The sequence below is a fragment of the Anomaloglossus baeobatrachus genome, chromosome 6 (genome assembly GCF_048569485.1).
Source record: "Anomaloglossus baeobatrachus isolate aAnoBae1 chromosome 6, aAnoBae1.hap1, whole genome shotgun sequence".
NCBI lineage: Eukaryota > Metazoa > Chordata > Amphibia > Anura > Aromobatidae > Anomaloglossus > Anomaloglossus baeobatrachus.
In genome coordinates, this window is record NC_134358.1 from 78751177 (window position 1) to 78771303 (window position 20127).

At 48.1% G+C, this 20127-nt stretch overlaps 1 protein-coding gene across 3 annotated transcripts in view; it reads right to left on the bottom strand.

Moving 5' to 3' along the window:
* MTERF3 (mitochondrial transcription termination factor 3) overlaps positions 1–20127 on the bottom strand; it is a 135818-nt gene that overhangs the window by 28228 nt on the left and 87463 nt on the right. For all 3 annotated transcript variants that reach the window (XM_075353063.1, XM_075353061.1, XM_075353064.1), the window contains exons 5-6: positions 11641–11788; positions 4044–4115 (exon numbers count right to left, since the gene is read on the bottom strand). In XM_075353063.1, the coding sequence (XP_075209178.1) occupies positions 4044–4115; positions 11641–11788 (220 nt within the window). The remainder of the gene's footprint in view (positions 1–4043; positions 4116–11640; positions 11789–20127) is intronic.

Sequence of the window (20127 nt, forward strand, 5' to 3'; positions counted from 1 at the left end):
AGCCAGGAAGATGGTGGTGGGCACTGGAGCAGGTAAGTGCTTGCAGAGCTGAAGATTCATAGGAGTGTTTGGGTGTCTCTAATGCAGACTGGAGATATGCGCATGCGGTGGGGGGAGAGAGGCTTGGGGGAAGAGAGGCTGATACTGGGCGAGACTTGGGGGAAGAGAGGCTGATACTGGGGGAGACTTGGGGGAAGAGAGGCTGATACTGGGGGAGGCTGGGAGGAGAGAGGCTGATGTTGGGGGAGGCTGATGCTGGGACATTGTGAGGAGGGGGCAGTATGCATGGAACACTGAAGAGGGAGCAGCATGCATGGGACGTTGTGAGGAGGGGGCAGCATGCATGGGACGTTGTGAGGAGGGGGCAGCATGCATTGGACACTGTGAGGAGGGGGCAGCATGCATGGGACACTGTGAGGAGGGGGCAGCATGCATGGGACACTGAGGAGGGGGCAGCATGCATGGGACACTGTGAGGAGGGGGCAGCATGCATGGGACACTGTGAGGAGGGGGCAGCATGCATGGGACACTGAGGAGGGGGCAGCATGCATGGGACACTGTGAGGAGGGGGCAGCATGCATGGGACATGTGAGGAGGGGGCAGCATGCATGGGACACTGTGAGGAGGGGGCAGCATGCATGGGACACTGTGAGGAGGGGGCAGCATGGGACACTGTGAGGAGGGGGCAGCATGGGACACTGTGAGGAGGGGGCAGCATGGGACACTGTGAGGAGGGGGCAGCATGGGACACTGTGAGGAGGGGGCAGCATGCATGGGACACTGTGAGGAGGGGGCAGCATGCATGGAACACTGAGGAGGGGGCAGCATGCATGGAACACTGAGGAGGGGGCAGCATGCATGGGACATTGTGAGGAGGGGGCAGCATGCATGGAACACTGTGAGGAGGGGGCAGCATGCATGGAACACTGAGGAGGGGGCAGCATGCATGGAACATTGTGAGGAGGGGGAAGCATGCATGGGACATTGTGAGGAGGGGGCAGCGTGCATGGGACATTGTGAGGAGGGAGCAGCGTGCATGGGACATTGTGAGGAGGGGGCAGCATGCATGGGACATTGTGAGGAGGGAGCAGCGTGCATGGGACATTGTGAGGAGGGGGCAGCATGCATGGGACATTGTGAGGAGGGAGCAGCATGCATGGGACATTGTGAGGAGGGGGCAGCGTGCATGGGACATTGTGAGGAGGGGGCAGCATGCATGGGACATTGTGAGGAGGGGGCAGCATGGGACACTGTGAGGAGGGGGCAGCATGATGTGAGGACAGTGTGCAGATCATATTTCATAATTGAGGAAAGTGTGGTGGGTATTATTATTTATTTATATGGGTATATAGTAGTTTATAAGTGAGGACAGTGTGGTGTTTTAGCTTATTAGGGGCAGTGTGACAGTCACAGTATATAAGTGGGGACGGTGTGGTGGGAATATTTTATACTCATGCTATGTTTTGATGTGCCTGTGGTGATCCCATTGGGGGGGGGGGGTTAGTGCCCTTCATTTCTCATTTATACTTTTTCAAGTGTTTTACAGAGTAGATCTGCCTTAAACAGATGTCGTGTGCGAAAACACATAGTTTTACGTTGTCAATAAGGGGCGCGACCACTTAAACTGCCTAGGGCAGCACGAAGGCAAAATACAGCCCTGTCTATGGGGAAAAAACTGAATCCTGCAAAAATATTATGGCCAGGGCGATGTACACACTGCAGCCCAACTTGCTGTGAGTAATACTTGATTTTTGGAGGACATTATCCTCTTATTGTTGCTTTTTTTATATTTAGTGTAGGGACCTACAGACATGAGGTCCCTTGACGAGGGTGTAGGCTTACGTTTTATGGCCATAAATACCAACAAAAACCTCATATTTTTTTGTTTGTACAGGATACAGCCAGGCCCCTTTCTGTTGGGCCTTGCATTGTAGAGTGTCTGTCCGTGCATGATATACAGTGGAGTACGGCTTGGCAGCCCGCCTGATCTAATAGAAGGGCGTTACCTAATAGGCTGCGGGTTTGTGACTGTGTTATCTGCATGTGAACAGCGCTCTATGCAAGCCACTTGTGTGCAGTTTTATCATCTAGCAGTCACCTCCCCTCCATTCCATGAAGGTGTGTGTGTGATCTGCTTCTCCTGCACCTGTGATGCCTTCACTTAGTGGGGGTTTAGCTGTATCCTGCTAGAGCATTAGTTTTTGGCCAGGGCGATGTACACACTGCAGCCCAACTTGCTGTGAGTAATACGTGATTTTTGGAGGACATTATCCTCTTATTGTTGCTTTTTTTATACATGTGCAGAGAGCAGGAGCCGGCGCTGGCAGCGAGAGCGGCGGAGGCTGGTAACTAAGGTAAATATCGGGTAACCACCTTGGTTACCCGATGTTTACCTTGGTTACAGCTTACCGCAGCTGCCAGATGCCGGCTCCTGCTCCCTGCTCGCTTCATTTCGTCGCTCTCTCGCTGTCACACACAGCGATGTGTGCGTCACAGCGGGAGAGCGACGACCAAAAAATGAAGCTGGACATTCAGCAACGAGCGGCGACCTCACAGCAGGGGCCAGCTTATTGCTGGATGTCACACACAGCGACAGCGACGGGACGTCGCTGCAACGTCACAGAAAATGGTGACGTAGCAGCGACGTCGTTGTCGCTGTGTGTGACACCACCTTAAGGCTGCTTTCACACATCAGTTTTTTGGCATCAGGCACAATATGCCAAAAACCGGATCCGGTGCTGGATCATTTTTTTCCCCATAGTCTTGTATTAGCGCCGGATTGTGCCGCATGATGTTGCGTTTCATCCGGCGTGCGCCGGATCCGGCAAAAGTTGTCTGTGCGGCCGCTGGACAGGACGCACCATGTATGGTCTCTTTCACACATCACTTTTTGACATCATGCACAATCCGGTGTTTTTTGAAAAAAAACGGATCCGGCGCCAGATTAGTTTTTCCCTCATAGTGTTGTTTTTGAGTGGGATTGTGCCGCACGGCCTTGCATTTTGATCCGGCATGTGACGGATCCGGCAAAATGTGTCTGTGCGGCCGCCGGAAGGAATGCGGCATGCAACGTTTTTTGTGTCCGGCAAAAAAACGGATTGTGATGGATCTGGCGCTGTCCGTTTTTTTTTTTTTTTTTTTTATTACAATGGTAGCCTATGGGCGCCGGATCCATCGCCAACCATGAAAAAAATGGAATCAGGCGACGGATCTGTTTTTTTTTTTTTCTCGGCATGCCCAAACATATGTAAATTCACTTCTGGAAAGAAAAAAAAAATAAATAATCTCTCGCCGGAAGGGGAAAAAGGAGACTGATCCGTTTTTTTTGCCTGATCCGTCACATCAGTTTTGTCACAATCTGCAACGGATCCATCGCATCAGGCACAATCCGGTTTGTGCCTGCAGAAAAAAAAAAAAAGTGAAAAGTAAATTTTTTTGTTGAAAAACAAAAAATAAAACGTATCCGGCGCCGTCCAGCGTGTTGTTTAATGGAAGCCTATGGGCGCCGGATCCGTCGTAATACAACAAAAAACGCAATACAGCGACGGATTGTGTTTTTTTAAACTGAGCATGCTCAGTATCACAATGGATCCGTCGAAAAATGGAAGAAACGGATGGAAAAAACTGATGCTACGGATCAGTTTTTTCAACGGATCCGTCGCATTTGTTTTTTCGCCAGATTGTGCCTGATGCCAAAAAACTGATGTGTGAAAGTAACCTTAAATATGAGTGTCTGAGCAAAGGGTCTGAATACTTATGACCATGTGATATTTCAGTTTTTCTTGTTTAATAAATTTGCAAAAATTTCCACATTTCTGTTTTTCCTGACAAGATGATGTGCAGAGTGTACATTAATGAGAAAAAAAAATGTTTAATTTTTTGAATTTACCAAATGTCTGCAATGAACCAAAGGGTGAAAAATTTAAAAGGGGTGTGAATACTTTCCGTATCCCCTGTAAACCTTAACCTCCTCCCAGGAGCTGATCTACCACTGCAGCAATGAAAGAAAAAGTCAAAAGTGAATTGAAAGTGTCTTCTGCTACCTTAAGATTCTCTCTTATAGGTTCCAGGCTGCCAGTTATCATCCGTGGAAGACGAGTCACTAATTCTCGAGTCTGCAGAAAAGATAAAAGAAATATACAGAAAAGTCATTGTATTTATAGATTCTGACATAAAGTTTTGATAGTTAGCATGTGGTATGTTTTCACTCAAATAAAAGGAGGCAAAATCGCTCAGCCAAAAAAAAAAAAAAGAAGAAATGTATGTTGACACGTTGCATTTTTGCAGGTTTTTTTTCTGTCTCCCAACTAATACCAGAGTAGTACCCGGAAAACCACTGCTTACTATAATTGTGTTTTATTCACATTTTTCACCCATTCATTTTAATGGATGAAAACCACTATAAAAAAAGAAAAAAAAAAAAAAAAGTTGGAAGAATTGACATGCTGCGTCTTGCCCCTTTTTTTGGGCAAGACGCAGCATGTCGATTCTTTCAACTTTTTTTTTTTTTCGGTGTGTGCATGAGATTTTAGAAACCTCATTGATTATGCTGGTGTTGTAAAACGTTTTGTATTTTATGCACCAAATGCACAGCACAAAATAGGCAGCAAGCATGAAACGTGTGAACTTACCCGAAGACTGGCGCTTTACTCACCAGTCTTTGTTAAGGGTATGCTGGACTAAGACGCTCCATATTTGTTAAGAAGTGTGCACCTCTTAACGAATTTGGCGCCTCTTTCAGCTGCCATGCTTTGTTATAAATGATTACACTTCTTTGGCACAAATTACGATTAACTTGCCGGCCGCACTCAGCCATGCCCCCTCCTGGCTGAGATCAGAACATTGAGAGACTGGAGTAAAAATTGTCAAATGTTGTAAAAAAAATTTTTGGCAAACATATTCCAAAATTTCAACCAGTTTTCTGTGAGAATTCTAGAAAAATTGTTTTGATGAATCAGTGCCTGGGAGGAGCGGAACTTTAGGCCTCATTGCATGTTCTTTTTATAAAATATATATAGACAAGTATGCACACACACACACACACACATTGTGTCCACCCATATCCTGTCCACCGCCAATAACATGAGAGCAGCGGCAGCTATAGGCATAGAAGTGGTGTCTAGGTATAGTAAAGTATCCATGCATGCTACGCAATGAAACCACCTATAGTGCCACCTGGTGAAAAACAACAGAGTTAAGGGGGCTTTACACGGTAGCGATATCGCTAGCAATTTGTAGCGATAGCGAGCATGTAAGTACCCGCCCCCGTCGCGCATGCGATTGTTTGTGATCGCTGCCGTAGCAAACATTATCGCTACGGCAGCGTCACACATACTTACCTGGTCGGCGGCGTTGCTGTGACTGCCGAACAATCCCTCCTTCAAGGGGGAGGGACATTCGGCATTACAGCGACGTCACTGCAACGTCACTAAGCGGCCGGCCAATCAAAGCGGAGGGGCGGAGATGAGCAGGACGTAACATCCCGCCTACCTCCTTCCTTCCGCATTGTGGCCGGCGGCAGGTAAGGAGACGTTCCTCGCTCCTGCGGTGTCACACATAGCGATGTGTGCTGCCGCATGAGCGATGAACCACTTGGATAAACAACCCTTACCGATTTTTGAGTTTGGGACGACCTCTCCATGGTGAACGATTTTCACCATTTTTGAGGTCGCTTAAGGTCGCAGGTACGTGTCACACGCTGCGATATTGTTAATGATGCCGGATGTGCGTCACTAACAACTTGACCCCGACAACAAAACATTAACGATATCGTAGCGTGTAAAGCCCCCTTTAGCATTTTTATCTCGAAAACGGAACGAGATAGAGAAAAAAAGTGAATTAAAAAATTGTAGGGCATCATCAATTCAATATGAATCGACATCTTGCATACAGAAATGTTATGATAAGAACGTGTAAAACTCACAAGGCTGTGGACGTGAAGCGATACCTCATGGAGACCTTCCTACAAGTCATTGGGTATGGTGGCTGCGTGCACTGGCCTCCACGCTCACCTGACCTGACCCCATTGGACTTCTTTCTGTGAGGTCACATTAAACAGCAGGTGTATGCGACCCCTCCACCAACATTGCAGGACCTACGACGCCGTATCACAGATGCTTGTGCAAACGTGTCACCTACCATATTGCACAACGTGCAGCAAGATACAGTATGCTGTCCAGAGTCCAGATGTGCATTGCAGCTGACGGGGGCCACTTTGAGCATCAAAGTTAAAAGAGCGCCATATGCGTGACCAGCATTCAATGTTTTTTGGGGGGGGGGGGGTCATGGGTTTCATATCATAGCATTTCTGTGTGCAAGGTGTCGATTCATATTGAATTGATGATGCCCTACAATTTTTTAATTAACTTTTTTCTCTATCTGGTTCCGTTTTCGAGATAAAAATGCTAACTCCGTTGTTTTCCACCAGGTGGCGCTATAGGTGGTTTCATTGCGTAGCGCATGGCTACTTTACTATACCTAGACACCACTTCTATGCCTATAGCTGCCCCTGTTCTCAAGTTAATGGCGGTGGAAGGATATGGGTGGACACACTGTGTGTGTGTGTGTGTGTGTGTGTGTGTGTGTGTGTGTGTGTGTGTGTGTGTGTGTGTGTGTGTGTGTGTGTGTATATATATATATATATAATATATATTATATAAATATAAATATATATCCATATCCTGTAGACTTCCATTAGTGTGATGGTAAAAACTGATCAACAGGTTATCTCGGAAGTGGGGAAAAAAACAAACAAAAACAAAAAATAACTGATGGAGGTTTCCCAAACTTCTAGCGAACAGTATATAAACAGTGATAAACAGTTCTATGATGCCACAAGGAAGGTATCGATGGGCTGTCCAAGTTTTTCACGGACCCATAGACTTGCAAGGTTGGGTTTTATCCATTACTTGGATCAAAAACAGACATGGAGCTTCTGGGGACAGGACTATTATTGATCCGACAATAATTGGATCGCACTCAGACCAAGCGTTATTCTATTTGGTCTCACTTACGGTCCAACGAGAGGAAAAAATTTTTTTGCAAAAAGCAGGATTTCATTTTTTACTTTGAATTGCCCTCGGACATACAAGTCAATGTGTCCCTCAAAAAAAAAAATATATACCGTATTTTTCGCTTTATAAGACGCACCTGATTATAAGACGCACCCCCAAATTTGGTGAAGGAATAGAGAATTTTTTAATAAATGGGGTCCGTCTTATAATGCCAGTGTCCGTCTGACAAATCATATACGGTATATGTCCCTCATAGCCCCCCCCATCCTAAAATTAGCCCTCTGAATCTGGATATGGCCCAGTGATGCCACATGTCCCCTATGCCTGGCACACATCCTCTATGGCTGGCACACAGCCCACTGTGGCTGGCACACGGCCCACTGTGGCGGCACACGGCCCCATGTGGCTGCACACGGCCCCATGTGGCTGCACACGGCCCCATGTGGCTGCACACGGCCCCATGTGGCTGCACACGGCCCACTATTGCTGGCACATGGCCCCATGTGGCGGCATACGGCCCCATGTGGCGGCATACGGCCCCATGTGGCGGCACACGGCCCCATGTGGCGGCACATGGCCCACTATTGCTGGCACATGGCCTCATGTGGCTGCACACGGCCCACTATTGCTGGCACATGGCCCCATGTGGCTGCACACGGCCCCATGTGGCTGCACACGGCCCCATGTGGCTGCACACAGCCCACTATTGCTGGCACATGGCCCCATGTGGCGGCACACGGCCCCATGTGGCTGCACACGGCCCCATGTGGCTGCACACGGCCCCATGTGGCTGCACACGGCCCCATGTGGCTGCACACGGCCCCATGTGGCTGCACACGGCCCCATGTGGCTGCACACGGCCCCATGTGGCTGCACACGGCCCACTATTGCTGGCACATGGCCCCATGTGGCGGCATACGGCCCCATGTGGCGGCATACGGCCCCATGTGGCGGCACACGGCCCCATGTGGCGGCACATGGCCCACTATTGCTGGCACATGGCCTCATGTGGCTGCACACGGCCCACTATTGCTGGCACATGGCCCCATGTGGCTGCACACGGCCCCATGTGGCTGCACACGGCCCCATGTGGCTGCACACAGCCCACTATTGCTGGCACATGGCCCCATGTGGCGGCACACGGCCCCATGTGGCTGCACACAGCCCACTATTGCTGGCACATGGCCCCATGTGGCGGCACACGGCCCCATGTGGCTGCACACGGCCCCATGTGGCTGCACACGGCCCACTATTGCTGGCACATGGCCCCATGTGGCGGCATACGGCCCCATGTGGCGGCATACGGCCCCATGTGGCGGCACACGGCCCCATGTGGCGGCACATGGCCCACTATTGCTGGCACATGGCCTCATGTGGCTGCACACGGCCCACTATTGCTGGCACATGGCCCCATGTGGCTGCACACGGCCCCATGTGGCTGCACACGGCCCCATGTGGCTGCACACAGCCCACTATTGCTGGCACATGGCCCCATGTGGCGGCACACGGCCCCATGTGGCTGCACACAGCCCACTATTGCTGGCACATGGCCCCATGTGGCGGCACACGGCCCCATGTGGCTGCACACAGCCCACTATTGCTGGCACATAGCCCCATGTGGCGGCACCCGGCCCCATGTGGCGGCACCCGGCCCCATGTGGCGGCACACGGCCCCATGTGGCGGCACACGGCCCCATGTGGCTGCACACAGCCCACTATTGCTGGCACATGGCCCCATGTGGCGGCACCCGGCCCCATGTGGCGGCACCCGGCCCCATGTGGCGGCACCCGGCCCCATGTGGCGGCACACGGCCCCATGTGGCGGCACACGGCCCCATGTGGCTGCACACGGCCCCATGTGGCTGCACACGGCCCCATGTGGCTGCACACAGCCCACTATTGCTGGCACATGGCCCCATGTGGCGGCACATGGCCCCATGTGGTGGCACACGGCCCCATGTGGCTGCACACAGCCCACTATTGCTGGCACATGGCCCCATGTGGCGGCACATGGCCCCATGTGGCTGCACACAGCCCACTATTGCTGGCACACGGCCCCATGTGGCTGCACACGGCCCACTATTGCTGGCACATGGCCCCATGTGGCGTCACACGGCCCACTATTGCTGGCACATGGCCCCATGTGGCGGCACACGGCCCCATGTAGCGGCACATGGCCCACTATTGCTGGCACATGGCCCACTATTGCTGGCACACAGCTCCCTGTGTTATATATCGCCCCATGCTGCTGCTTTTAGGAAAATAAACTTTCCTTACCTTCTCCAGCATTGTCCTGTCTGTGTCCCCCTCCTCGGGGTTGATCTCCGGCCTCCTGCATTTCCTGGTTCTCGGCCGGTCATGTGATCGGCACGGCAGAGTGAAATCTCTTGTGCCTTATCACAGCAGCAGGAGGGAGGCCTGGCAGACACGCTGGAGGAGGTGAGTAAAAAGTTTATTATTTTACTGTTTGCAGCAGCATAGGGGACATAGCTAACACGGGGGAGGGGGCATGTGCAATCAAAGAAGGGGCAGGCAGATATAATATACACTGCTGCCCCAACCTATCGCCGCGGTGCACTTTCAGCACCATGGTGGTGGACAGCAGCTGTGCATATTATATGAGCGGGTGCAGGAGATCAAAGGCTTCTGCTCCCAGCTTTCACAAGTCCCCCAGCAGAGCTCCAGAGCTGCCCGCACCTCCCCTGGACTCTGTAGTGTGTGTATATATATATATATACACCCCCCCCCCCGTATATTCGGATTATAAGACGCACCCCCTACTTTCCCCCAAAATTTGGGGGAACAAAAGTGCGTCTTATAAAGCGAAAAATACGGTATATAAATAAATAATCAGACCACACCACTCGGATGACATCATTTTCTTGGAGTGACAGAATGGAGACATTTTTTTTCCCATCATCTCCACATCAATGTGATTAGCCTAATTGGATCGATTTACTCAGATGAGAGAAAATACGATCGTGTGATCTTAGCCTGACGTGTCTCTATACAATGTCGAATGTTCTTAATCCCTTAAGGATGCGACCAATGTGTCACTTTATGAGTTAATAACCCTGGAACGCTTTAACTTATCCCAGTAGTTCCAATATTGTTTTATCATGACGTATTGTACTTCGGGACAGCGGTAATTTTTGGTAGACCTTGTTTGTGTTTATTTATGAAAATATCGAAAAAAAATTTTAAAAAAGTGAAAATTTCAGTTTTCAAACTTTGAATTTTTTTGCGCTTAAACCGCAAAGTTATTCCACACATAATAGTTAATAAATAATATTTCCCACATGTCTGAATCAGCGCAATTTTTGAACCATCGTTTTTTTGTTAGGAAGTTAGAAGGGTTCAAAGTTTATCAGCAATTTTTCATTTTTCCTACAAAAAATTTCCTTGGGGGGGAATAACATGCTAATGATGTGCAGGGTCAGAGGCATGGTCGCTCTCTCCTCTGCTGCCACCGCTGGTTGTCGGCTCAGTGCGCACGATCAGATTGTCCCCTGCACTTCCGGTCATGCGCACTACACCAGTGTGAAGCCAGGACGCGTACACCCGGCTTCATAGTGTGCATGACTGGAAGTCCGGGGATTATGCGCATTGAGCCAAAATCTAGCGGTGGCAGCCAAGAAGTGAGCACAACCATACCTCTGACGCTGCGCATTCATTCGCATGTTAGTACGGCGTGCTTACATGCTAAGGGGGACAACTAGCCAAGGGAAGTAACGCCCTTGTGACCAGTCCCTGCGCTCATTAGCATATCATAAAGGATCTTTGGAAATACTTTTCCTAAAGATCCCTTTTATCTATGCTACTAGATACAGGGACGGTTAGGCAGGGGTTAGCAATATACACCCAGATCTGCTCGTGGTTCCGGGTCCATATTGGACCTGACAGGTTCACTTTAAGTAGAAATATATAATAATTTCATTGATTTTCCCTAAATCCTTCTATGATCAAGTATGGGAATGAGATACTGATTGCGTCCTGGATCGAGACGGGTTTCAGTGTGAACCTTTCCACCTACTTGTTATCCATGTACCTTTGGCCCCTCTTCCTTGATTGACAGGGCTTGCTCTTGTATAACCTACATGTATGAAAAGTAGGTGGGGCAGTGCTCTGAAGCAATTGGCCCCGCCCAGGGAGCACAGAGCACCTCATTAGCATATTTGAATAAAGGAGGATTTCGGATAAAACACAGCGTAGGATTATAGCTAATGCAATGTTTACACAATGTGATTGTGCTATATGATTTACAGCAGAAAATCGTGGAAATTAAAGGTATTATTATGATTATGGCTATGTCCCCCATCAGGCGCTCTGCATACTTTGGACACTGCCTTTAATTACATTGCAAAAGCAACCTCTGTGAAAAGTGAAGCATATTCATTGTGCCCATTGAAACCAATGGACTGTCTGCTTTAATTTAGAACCAATTTTGACATATGGGCACTAATGACTTCAGTTTCCCACGCTGCCTCCCTCCCCCAAAAAAAAAAAAAATAATCCCTAATTCCAGGTACTCCGGTATTGCTGTAGGTGGTGCCATTCCCCAAGACACTGAGAAGCTACTCACAGGAAAAGCAAACACTCTGCGCGCAGTCAGCCGGCACAGTCTTACCTTCTCACCGCTGAGTCCCAGCTCCTTCTGGAAGAAGCCCAGGCGATTATCCAGCCTTTCCACAGAAAAGTTGAGTAAATAAGGGGCGCGGGAGACAATCCGTGCGATCGCATGCCTGCTGAATTTTTTAGAGCTCAGGTAAGCCACCCTACAACAATAAGACATTATCTTGTAAACTCCTGACAGGTGTAAGAAGGCGCTCGCTGCTCAATTAAGACGTCTTACACCTGATCGTAAATACATATCTGGTCTCATGCCGTCGTGAGCAGAAGACAAACACCAAATGCTGTACTATGTTTTCTTCTATGTGCACAAGATGGGACTATTTAAAGGGCCACCAACTTCAAGTACAAACCTTTTTTGACCAAGGTCTATTATAAAACGACCAGTTTTCATGTTCTGATAGGATGGGAGAAATATTGCATTATTGCAGAAATAAGACTACATAAAACTTGTTGGATCATTTAAGTAGACAAGACCTTCTGGAGGCACCAGGTCAAAGGAGTAATAGGACCACGGCAAGAGCTTGGGGACTTTGTAGCACCTTAAGGTTCTTTCTAAAACTGCTTTCCAAGAGGGCACGTGGTGTAATGTAGTCATTTCCACCAGGTGCCTAAATCCTGGTAGCTGCTCAAGTCCTGGAGGCTTCCATTCCGGCCCGGGATTGACATGTGACATGCATAACCAGAATGGTGTGACAAGGGGGCTGGCTGATGGCTCATTTAGGCAGCTTAGGCAGTGTGCTCCTGTGCTTATGCATTAACCAAGAAAAAAAGGGGGGCTGACTTAGTTATTAAAACTGTGCAGTCAGCCAGTCCCCTTCACACAAAACTCTGGGTATGTACAGGAAACAACTCTGGGTACAGACAGGAAACCACTCTGGATACGGACAGGAAACAACTCTGGGTACAGACAGGAAATCACTCTGGATACGGACAGGAAACAACTGTGGGTATGTACAGGAAACCACTCTGGGTACGGACAGGAAACCACTCTGGGTACGGACAGGAAACCACTCTGGGTACGGACAGGAAACCACTCTGGGTACGGACAGGAAACAATGAGTGTCAAGCCCAAGGCTGGACGTGAAGATGTCCAACCTGGAACTGGAGCAGCCAACAAAGGATTGTCATAATAAACTAAATGAATAAGTCAACAAAAAGTAGGTAAAAACGTGGGTCAGTTCCAAACTATCAACCTATGTGATTTTCCTGGCACGCAGCCCTTTGTGGGCTCTTCCTACTCGGTGAGGCTCAGCTGCTAAAAGTCTCAAACTTTAAAAGGGATTTTCGGGGTACGGAAATACCATATCCCCTGGGAGCAGGATGTTTTTAAAAGAACAAACTGAGTTTGCTCACCCTCACTGGGTCCAGCACGGAGTCTCCGTTGCTGCTTCCAGCGCTGCAGCCAATCAGTGAGCTCAGTCGCCCTAAACGGTTCATTCCTTCACCTTGGGCAGAGTCGTTGAGTTAAAGTGAAGTTCAAACCATCCAAAACCATCAGATAAAAGATATTTCTTATCTCCAAAATCCTGGGATGAACGCGGGGAGCAGAAATGCAACGCAGCAGACTTCGTCAGATGTTGCCTTGTCTACTCCCGGGTTTCATCCCAAGGTGTAGGCACCAAGTTTTGGACTAAACAAGACATCCGAGAGTGGTCCACTTTTTACGGACTACATGAAAAATACATATTTTTTTCTATTCTCCACATCAGAGAAAATCAATCACACTCTGAACAGCACAATGAATACGATATCCTCAGATGAGAGAGGAATGGTGGTGTGACCCTCGCCTTATCCATGTGCCAAGTATCAGATGTCTGCCCTGTTTCCCCGTCCCATGCAGTCTTCCTCCTTGTCGGCAGCTCAAGGACAAACAGTCACTCTTATTCATGTGCAAAGGGTGACCTCAATGATGGAGGAGTATATTCTCATTAGATGGCAAAACATGTTTATAAGTTAAAATATCAGGAATTCATATCTAATACACATTAGTTAAAAATTCCCTATTGTTCCCTTTCTAACTACTATTTATTTATTTATTTACTAATTTACTCTTTAAAGACACTTCATTGGAGAATTACCAGTGCATGCTGGGATACTCAATGAGATGTCATCAGGAGGCTGGGGCTGCACAGCCTCTGGCCCTCCCTGAAATGAAGCGTCATCAGTGACCTCTGATTCAGGGGCTGCTCTATTGAGCATGCGTCAGTTGTCAATTCTAACTTATGTGCATTAGGAGCGCACTGCTCACTGTGCAATAGTACTTTGAATGCACAGTGACAGTGCGCACCCTCACCACCTCTGATGAGGAGTGATGAGCCAGCAGGAGAGTGCACTGTCAGTGCGCATTGTAAAGATAATACCTGGCTGGCAGACCCTAGTCCTGCCACCGATAGGGATGTCTATTTTTATATGTATGTGCACAAAGTTTTCGGAGCAGAAATTGAGCGAAAATGCAGTTTCCACTCAGTCATTGGCGTCAGATGATAACAGACATGGAGCAGAGGTGGAGACTCCGCACTGGACCCCGTGGTGGGGGCAGAAAGCATTGTTGGTGTGTTGTTGTTTTTTTTTGGAGTATAATGAAGGGCTTGTATTACAATACATGAGCCATCATGTCATGGTTTGAAATACTATAGTGCTATTTGGAGGATTTTCCCATTGACCAAAGAGAAGTTCACGGGATTGCTTGGTATTGTAAATCATCCAAATTTATTTTATGGACCAGTAATGAAATTGCATAAATGTAAAATATGAGAAAAAGGTACAAGCCGTATATACGAGTGAGCAGAGATAAGCTTGTGTGTTCATGATCTGGCTGCGAGCCCCGAGCACACACCCTGCCATTATTATGAAACATCGTCTAATTGCTCTGTACTAGCAGCTTTGTGTAAATTTTGGCAGGAATTCTGAGCGCAGACATAAGTCCTGACTTGTTTCAAGTGCACCATTGCAACAGAGCAGCTTATGTGAGGAGTAAGCACGGCTTGTCCTTACAGTGTGTACAGCCTGCCACAAAATCTGTGGCTCGTCATCCTTAAAGGAGTATACACATCTCCAAGATCCTATCCTAATATGTAGTAGGTGTAACAATAATAGCAAATACTTCCAATTAGAAATGTAGTATAGTTCTCCTGATTTACCATGTCGCTTACCGCATGTTTGTGTATTTATTTTCACTTACAGGATTAGTTAGAGGGTCTAATAGCCTCTCACTACTCATCTAGGGCTTAGTGGCAGCTGTGAGCTGTCATTAACCCCTTATATTACCCCAATTACCACTGCACCAGGGAAATCGGGAAGAGCCAGGATTGTCGCATCTAATGGATACAACAATTCTGGTCAGCTGCAGGCTGCTACTTTTAGGCTGGGGTGGAGGTGGCAATAACTATGGGCCTCTCCAGCCTGAGAATACCAGCCCCCAGATGTTGGATCTATCATAGCTGGTATCAAAATTGGGGGGACCACAAGCAGTTTTTTTTTTTTTAAATAAACTAAAATAAAAAAATGTTGCATTGGGTTTTTCTTATTTTGATACACAGCCAAGATAAGCACACAGCTAGGGGCTGCAGCCTGTAGCCGTATGCTTTATCTGCGCTGGGGCAGACACAACACCAGTTTATTTATTTATTTTTACATCACTATAGGTACACAGACAGCGTATGTGATTCCAACAAATCACAGATGCTGTCTCACATGGTGCAGGTGTGGTCTGACAACAACCAATCACAGACACCAGGACTGACTGTGGATGGGGGAAGCAGTGCATATGCATGAGGGTTAATGAGCGGACCCAGAAGCAGGGTTACAGCTGCACGGCAGACTCGGTAAGTATAAATGTCCTGCTTTAACCCCCTACCTCTTTCTACCATTATTTTACAACACAATGTTTGGGTCCCCATCGACTTATATGTGGCTCTGAGCCCGGGCAGATATTGGGGTTCAAGTTTGGTCCCGAACGAGATTTTTTCCTTTTTTTTTGTTAAAGTCCGCCCCAGGGCTGTGGAGTCAGAGTTGGAGCTCATTTTGGTGGAGTCGGAGTCGGTATAAAATGGACCGACTCCGACTCCTAAAATATATATTAAATTGGGGACAGTAGTGCAATGAAGAATGTGCTGAATATTTTTTCACAGGAATTTGGGAAAGTTATGAAATGTCCTATAAATGGCTGTTCTATTCCTGATCTAAGGCTACATTCACACACAGCATTTTTGCTGCATTCTTTTGAGGATATGTTTTTCAGCTGCAAAAGCAGATCAGCTTTTTAAAAAACCGCATCACCTGAAAGATTTTTGAGCTCATAGATAATGTTTTCAATAGCAAAAGCAGATTAGAAAAATAACGGACAATGCTTCAAACATGATAAGTAGAATTAAACTGATGAATGAGAGTAATGAACAACAGCTAGAATATAATTTAGGATTCAGTATGTGTGAGATGGAAGGCCACAGTGCTGTTCATGTAACTGAGGAACAAACAGATATTACAACAGAAGAATCGCAAAATGATACTTTAGAATTAGATGATCTTGTTGAAGCTGCTTCAAAACACTTTCATATTCCTCACATGCGCTGTGTTTGTGCACACGCTGCAGCTGCCAATAAGAGATAGACTGCAAGAGGTACGTGTTGGAAATCTAATTGGAAAAGTGAGGAAATTGGTTATTGCCGCCAGAAGCCCTTAAATTGATTCCATCTTGAAGAGACGTGCTGGGAAAGGGGCAATTGTCGATCAAGCCACTTAATGGGGCAGCACTTATTTAATGATTGAGCGATTGCTTGAACTAAAACCGTTTCTTATAGATATGGCGTACGCTCCGGTAACCCTAAATGAAGGTCAATGGACACAGGTGGCTACAGGTGGCTGAATTGAAGGAATTGCTTAATCACCCATTTACCGTGACTAAAAAATTACAAGCTGAGGATTTAACTCCTGGCATTTTCATAAGGGAGTGGAAGAACTTGCTATTTTGCCTGTCCCAAAGAGGAGGTTTAATCCCAGATGACATTTCTGCTTCAATGAAATAGAGAGAGACACAGGTATTGGAAAATAAAATTCTTCTGGCAGCTGTTTATGTGGACCCAAATCACTGTATACTGCTTGATGATCAACAGCTTACTAAAGGAAAAGAAGCTCTGACTGATGTAGCAGTTAGGATGAGTGGCTACAAGACTGCCAGGCGCAAGAGGACTTGGGTCTTGACAGTGCTACTGCTGCCGTATCTTCATCCTCATCAGATGAGGAGTTTAACTTTGACAAGTATTTGTATGACATGGAGCAGGCAAAGCGTTGCAGCAAGGAAAAAGATTCCACTCCGTCTCCTACAGCAGCAGATTGACCAGGTTTCAGTAAAATTTTTCACTTGCTCTCAAAGAAACAGAAAAATTCAACCGTCTGTGCATGAGGCAATTCCTTTATACCCGGAAATTGTTATAGATGTTGCCCATGTGGTTACGGATTTGCCTCCAACCCAAGTTACTGTAGAGAGGTTGTTCTCTAGCCTTAACATTATTAGGTCAGTTTTGAGGTCATCTGCGAAGGAGGATCTGATGGAGGCAATTCTATTTCTGACAACAAATTCATAGACTGCACAAGTGTTATTTAGTATGTTTTTGTTGAAGAAGGGAATTTTGTATACTTACCGTAAATTCCTTTTCTTCTAGCTCCAATTGGGAGACCCAGACAATTGGGTGTATAGCTACTGCCTCCGGAGGCCACACAAAGTATTACACTCAAAAGTGTAAGGCCCCTCCCCTTCTGGCTATACACCCCCAGTGGGATCACTGGCTCACCAGTTTAGTGCAAAAGCAAGGAGGAGGAAAGCCAATAACTGGTTTAAAGACCAATTCAATCCGAAGAAACATCGGAGAACTGCAACCATTCACATGAACAACATGTGTACCGAAAAAAACCCTAAGAAAACAGGGCGGGCGCTGGGTCTCCCAATTGGAGCTAGAAGAAAAGGAATTTACGGTAAGTATACAAAATTCCCTTCTTCTTTGTCGCTCCATTGGGAGACCCAGACAATTGGGATGTCCAAAAGCAATCCCTGGGTGGGTAAAATAATACCTCGTAATAGAGCCGTAAAACGGCCCCTTTCTACAGGTGGGCAACCGCCGCCTGAAGGACTTGTCTACCTAGGCTGGCGTCTGCCGAAGCGTAGGTATGCACCTGATAATGCTTGGTAAAAGTGTGCAGACTCGACCAGGTAGGTGCCTGGCACACCTGCTGAGCCGTAGCCTGGTGCCGTAATGCCCAGGACTCACCCACGGCTCTGGTAGAATGGGCATTCAGCCCTGAGGGAACAGGGAGCCTAGCAGAACGGTAGGTTTCAAGAATTGGTTCCTTGAGCCACCGAGTCAGGGTGGATCTGGAAGCTTGCGACCCCTTACGCTGACCAGCGACAAGGACAAAGAGTGCATCCGGGCGGCACAGGAGCGCCGTGCGGGAATGTAGATCCTGAGTGCTCTCACCAGATCCAACAGATGCAAATCCTTTTCAAATTGATGGACTGGATGAGGACACAAAGAAGGTAAGGTGATATCTTGATTGAGATGAAAGTGGGATACCACCTTAGGGAGAAAGTCCGGAATCGGACGCCGAACCCCCTTGTCCTGGTGAAGACCAGGAATGGAGATTTGCATGACAGCGCTGCTAGCTCGGACACTCTCTGAAGAGACGTGACCGCTACTAGAAAGGCCACTTTCTGTGAAATACGGAAAGGGAAACAACTTTCAAAAGCTCGAAAGGCGGCTTCAAGAGAGTCATTGGAACCTTGTTCAGACTCCAGAGCTCTAATGGCCGCTTGTACGGAGTGATGAGAAGACAAACTCCCTGCAGGAACGTGCATACCTGCGGAAGTCGGCTAGGCGTTTCTGAAAAAATACAGATAGCGCTGAGACTTGTCCTTTAAGGGAGCTGAGCGACCAACTATTTTCCAACCAAGATGGTAGGAAGGAAGGAAAAATAGGCGATGCAAATGGCCAGGGAGAAACTCCTTGAGCAGAGCACCAAGATAAGAATATCTTCCACGATCTGTGGTAGATCTTGGCGGACGTTGGCTTCTTGGCCTGCGTCATGGTGACAACCACTCCTGAGATAATCCTGAAGACGCTAGGATCCAGGACTCAATGGCTACACCGTCATGTTCAGGGCCGCAGAGTTCAGATGGAAAAAAGGGCCCTTGAAACAGCAAGTCTGGTCGGTCTGGTAGTGGCCACGGTTGGCCTACCGTGAGGTACCACAGATCCGGGAACCCCGACCTCCTCGGCCAATCTGCGACCACCTGAAACCCGTCCGGGTGAAGAAACCAGTCCCCTGCGTCCATACCCTGGCGACTGAGGAAGTCTGCTTCCTAGTTTACCACGCCTGGGATGTGAACTGCGGATATGGTGGATGCCGTGTCTTCTACCCACGTTAGAATCCGCCGGCTTCCTGGAAGGCTTGCCGGCTGCGTGTTCTTCCGTGGTGGTTGATGTATGCCACCGCTGTGGAGATATCCGACTGAATTCGGATATGCTTGCTTTTCAGCCACTGCTGGAAGGCTTGTAGGACAAGATACACTGCTCTGATTTCCAGAACATTGAGCTGAAGGGTGGACTCTTGCTGAATCCACGTACCTTGAGCCCTGTGGCGGAGAAAAAACTGCTCCCCACTCTGATAGACTCGTGCCTGTTGTAACTACCGCCCAGGATGGGGGTAGGAAGGACCTTTTTTCTGACCATGAGGTGGGAAGAAGCCACCACCGTAGAGATTCTTTGGCCGCCTGAGAAGGGGAGACGTCTCTGTCGATGGGCGTCGACTTCCCGTCTCATCGGCGGGGAATGTCCCATTGTAGTGGACGCAGATGAAACTGCGTGAAAGGGACTGCCGCCATTGCTACCATCTTACGTGAGAAGTGCATGAGGCGTTTCAATGTGTGCGACTGATCCTAAGGAGAGATTGCAGCCTTGTCTGTAGTGAACGCTGTTTGTCTAGCGGAAGCTTCACTATCGCTGAGAGAGTATGAAACTCCATGCCTAGATATGTTAGTGATTGGCCCGGGGTCGGATCTGACTTTGAAAAGTTGATGATCCACCCGAAACTCTGGAGAGTCTCCAGCGCAACGTTCGGCTGTGTTGGCATGTTCCTTAAGAGGGTGCCTTGACAAGTAGATCTCCCAAACACGGGATGACAGAGTGACCTTGAGATTGCAGGACTGGTACTACTGCTGGCATGACCTTAGCGAAGACCCGTGGGGCTATCGCCAGCCAGAAGGCAGGGTTACGAACTGAAGGTGTTCGCGTCTTATAACAAAGCGTAGAAACGCTGGAGCTCTGGATCAATCGGCACGTGGGGATAAGCATCCTTGACGTCTATCGATGTTAGGAAATTTCCTTGAAACATTGAGGCGATGACGGAGCGGGGGATTACATCCGGAACCGCCTGGTGTTCACGAGCTGGTTGAGCCGTGTTAGATCCAGAACGGGACGGAAATACTCGTCCT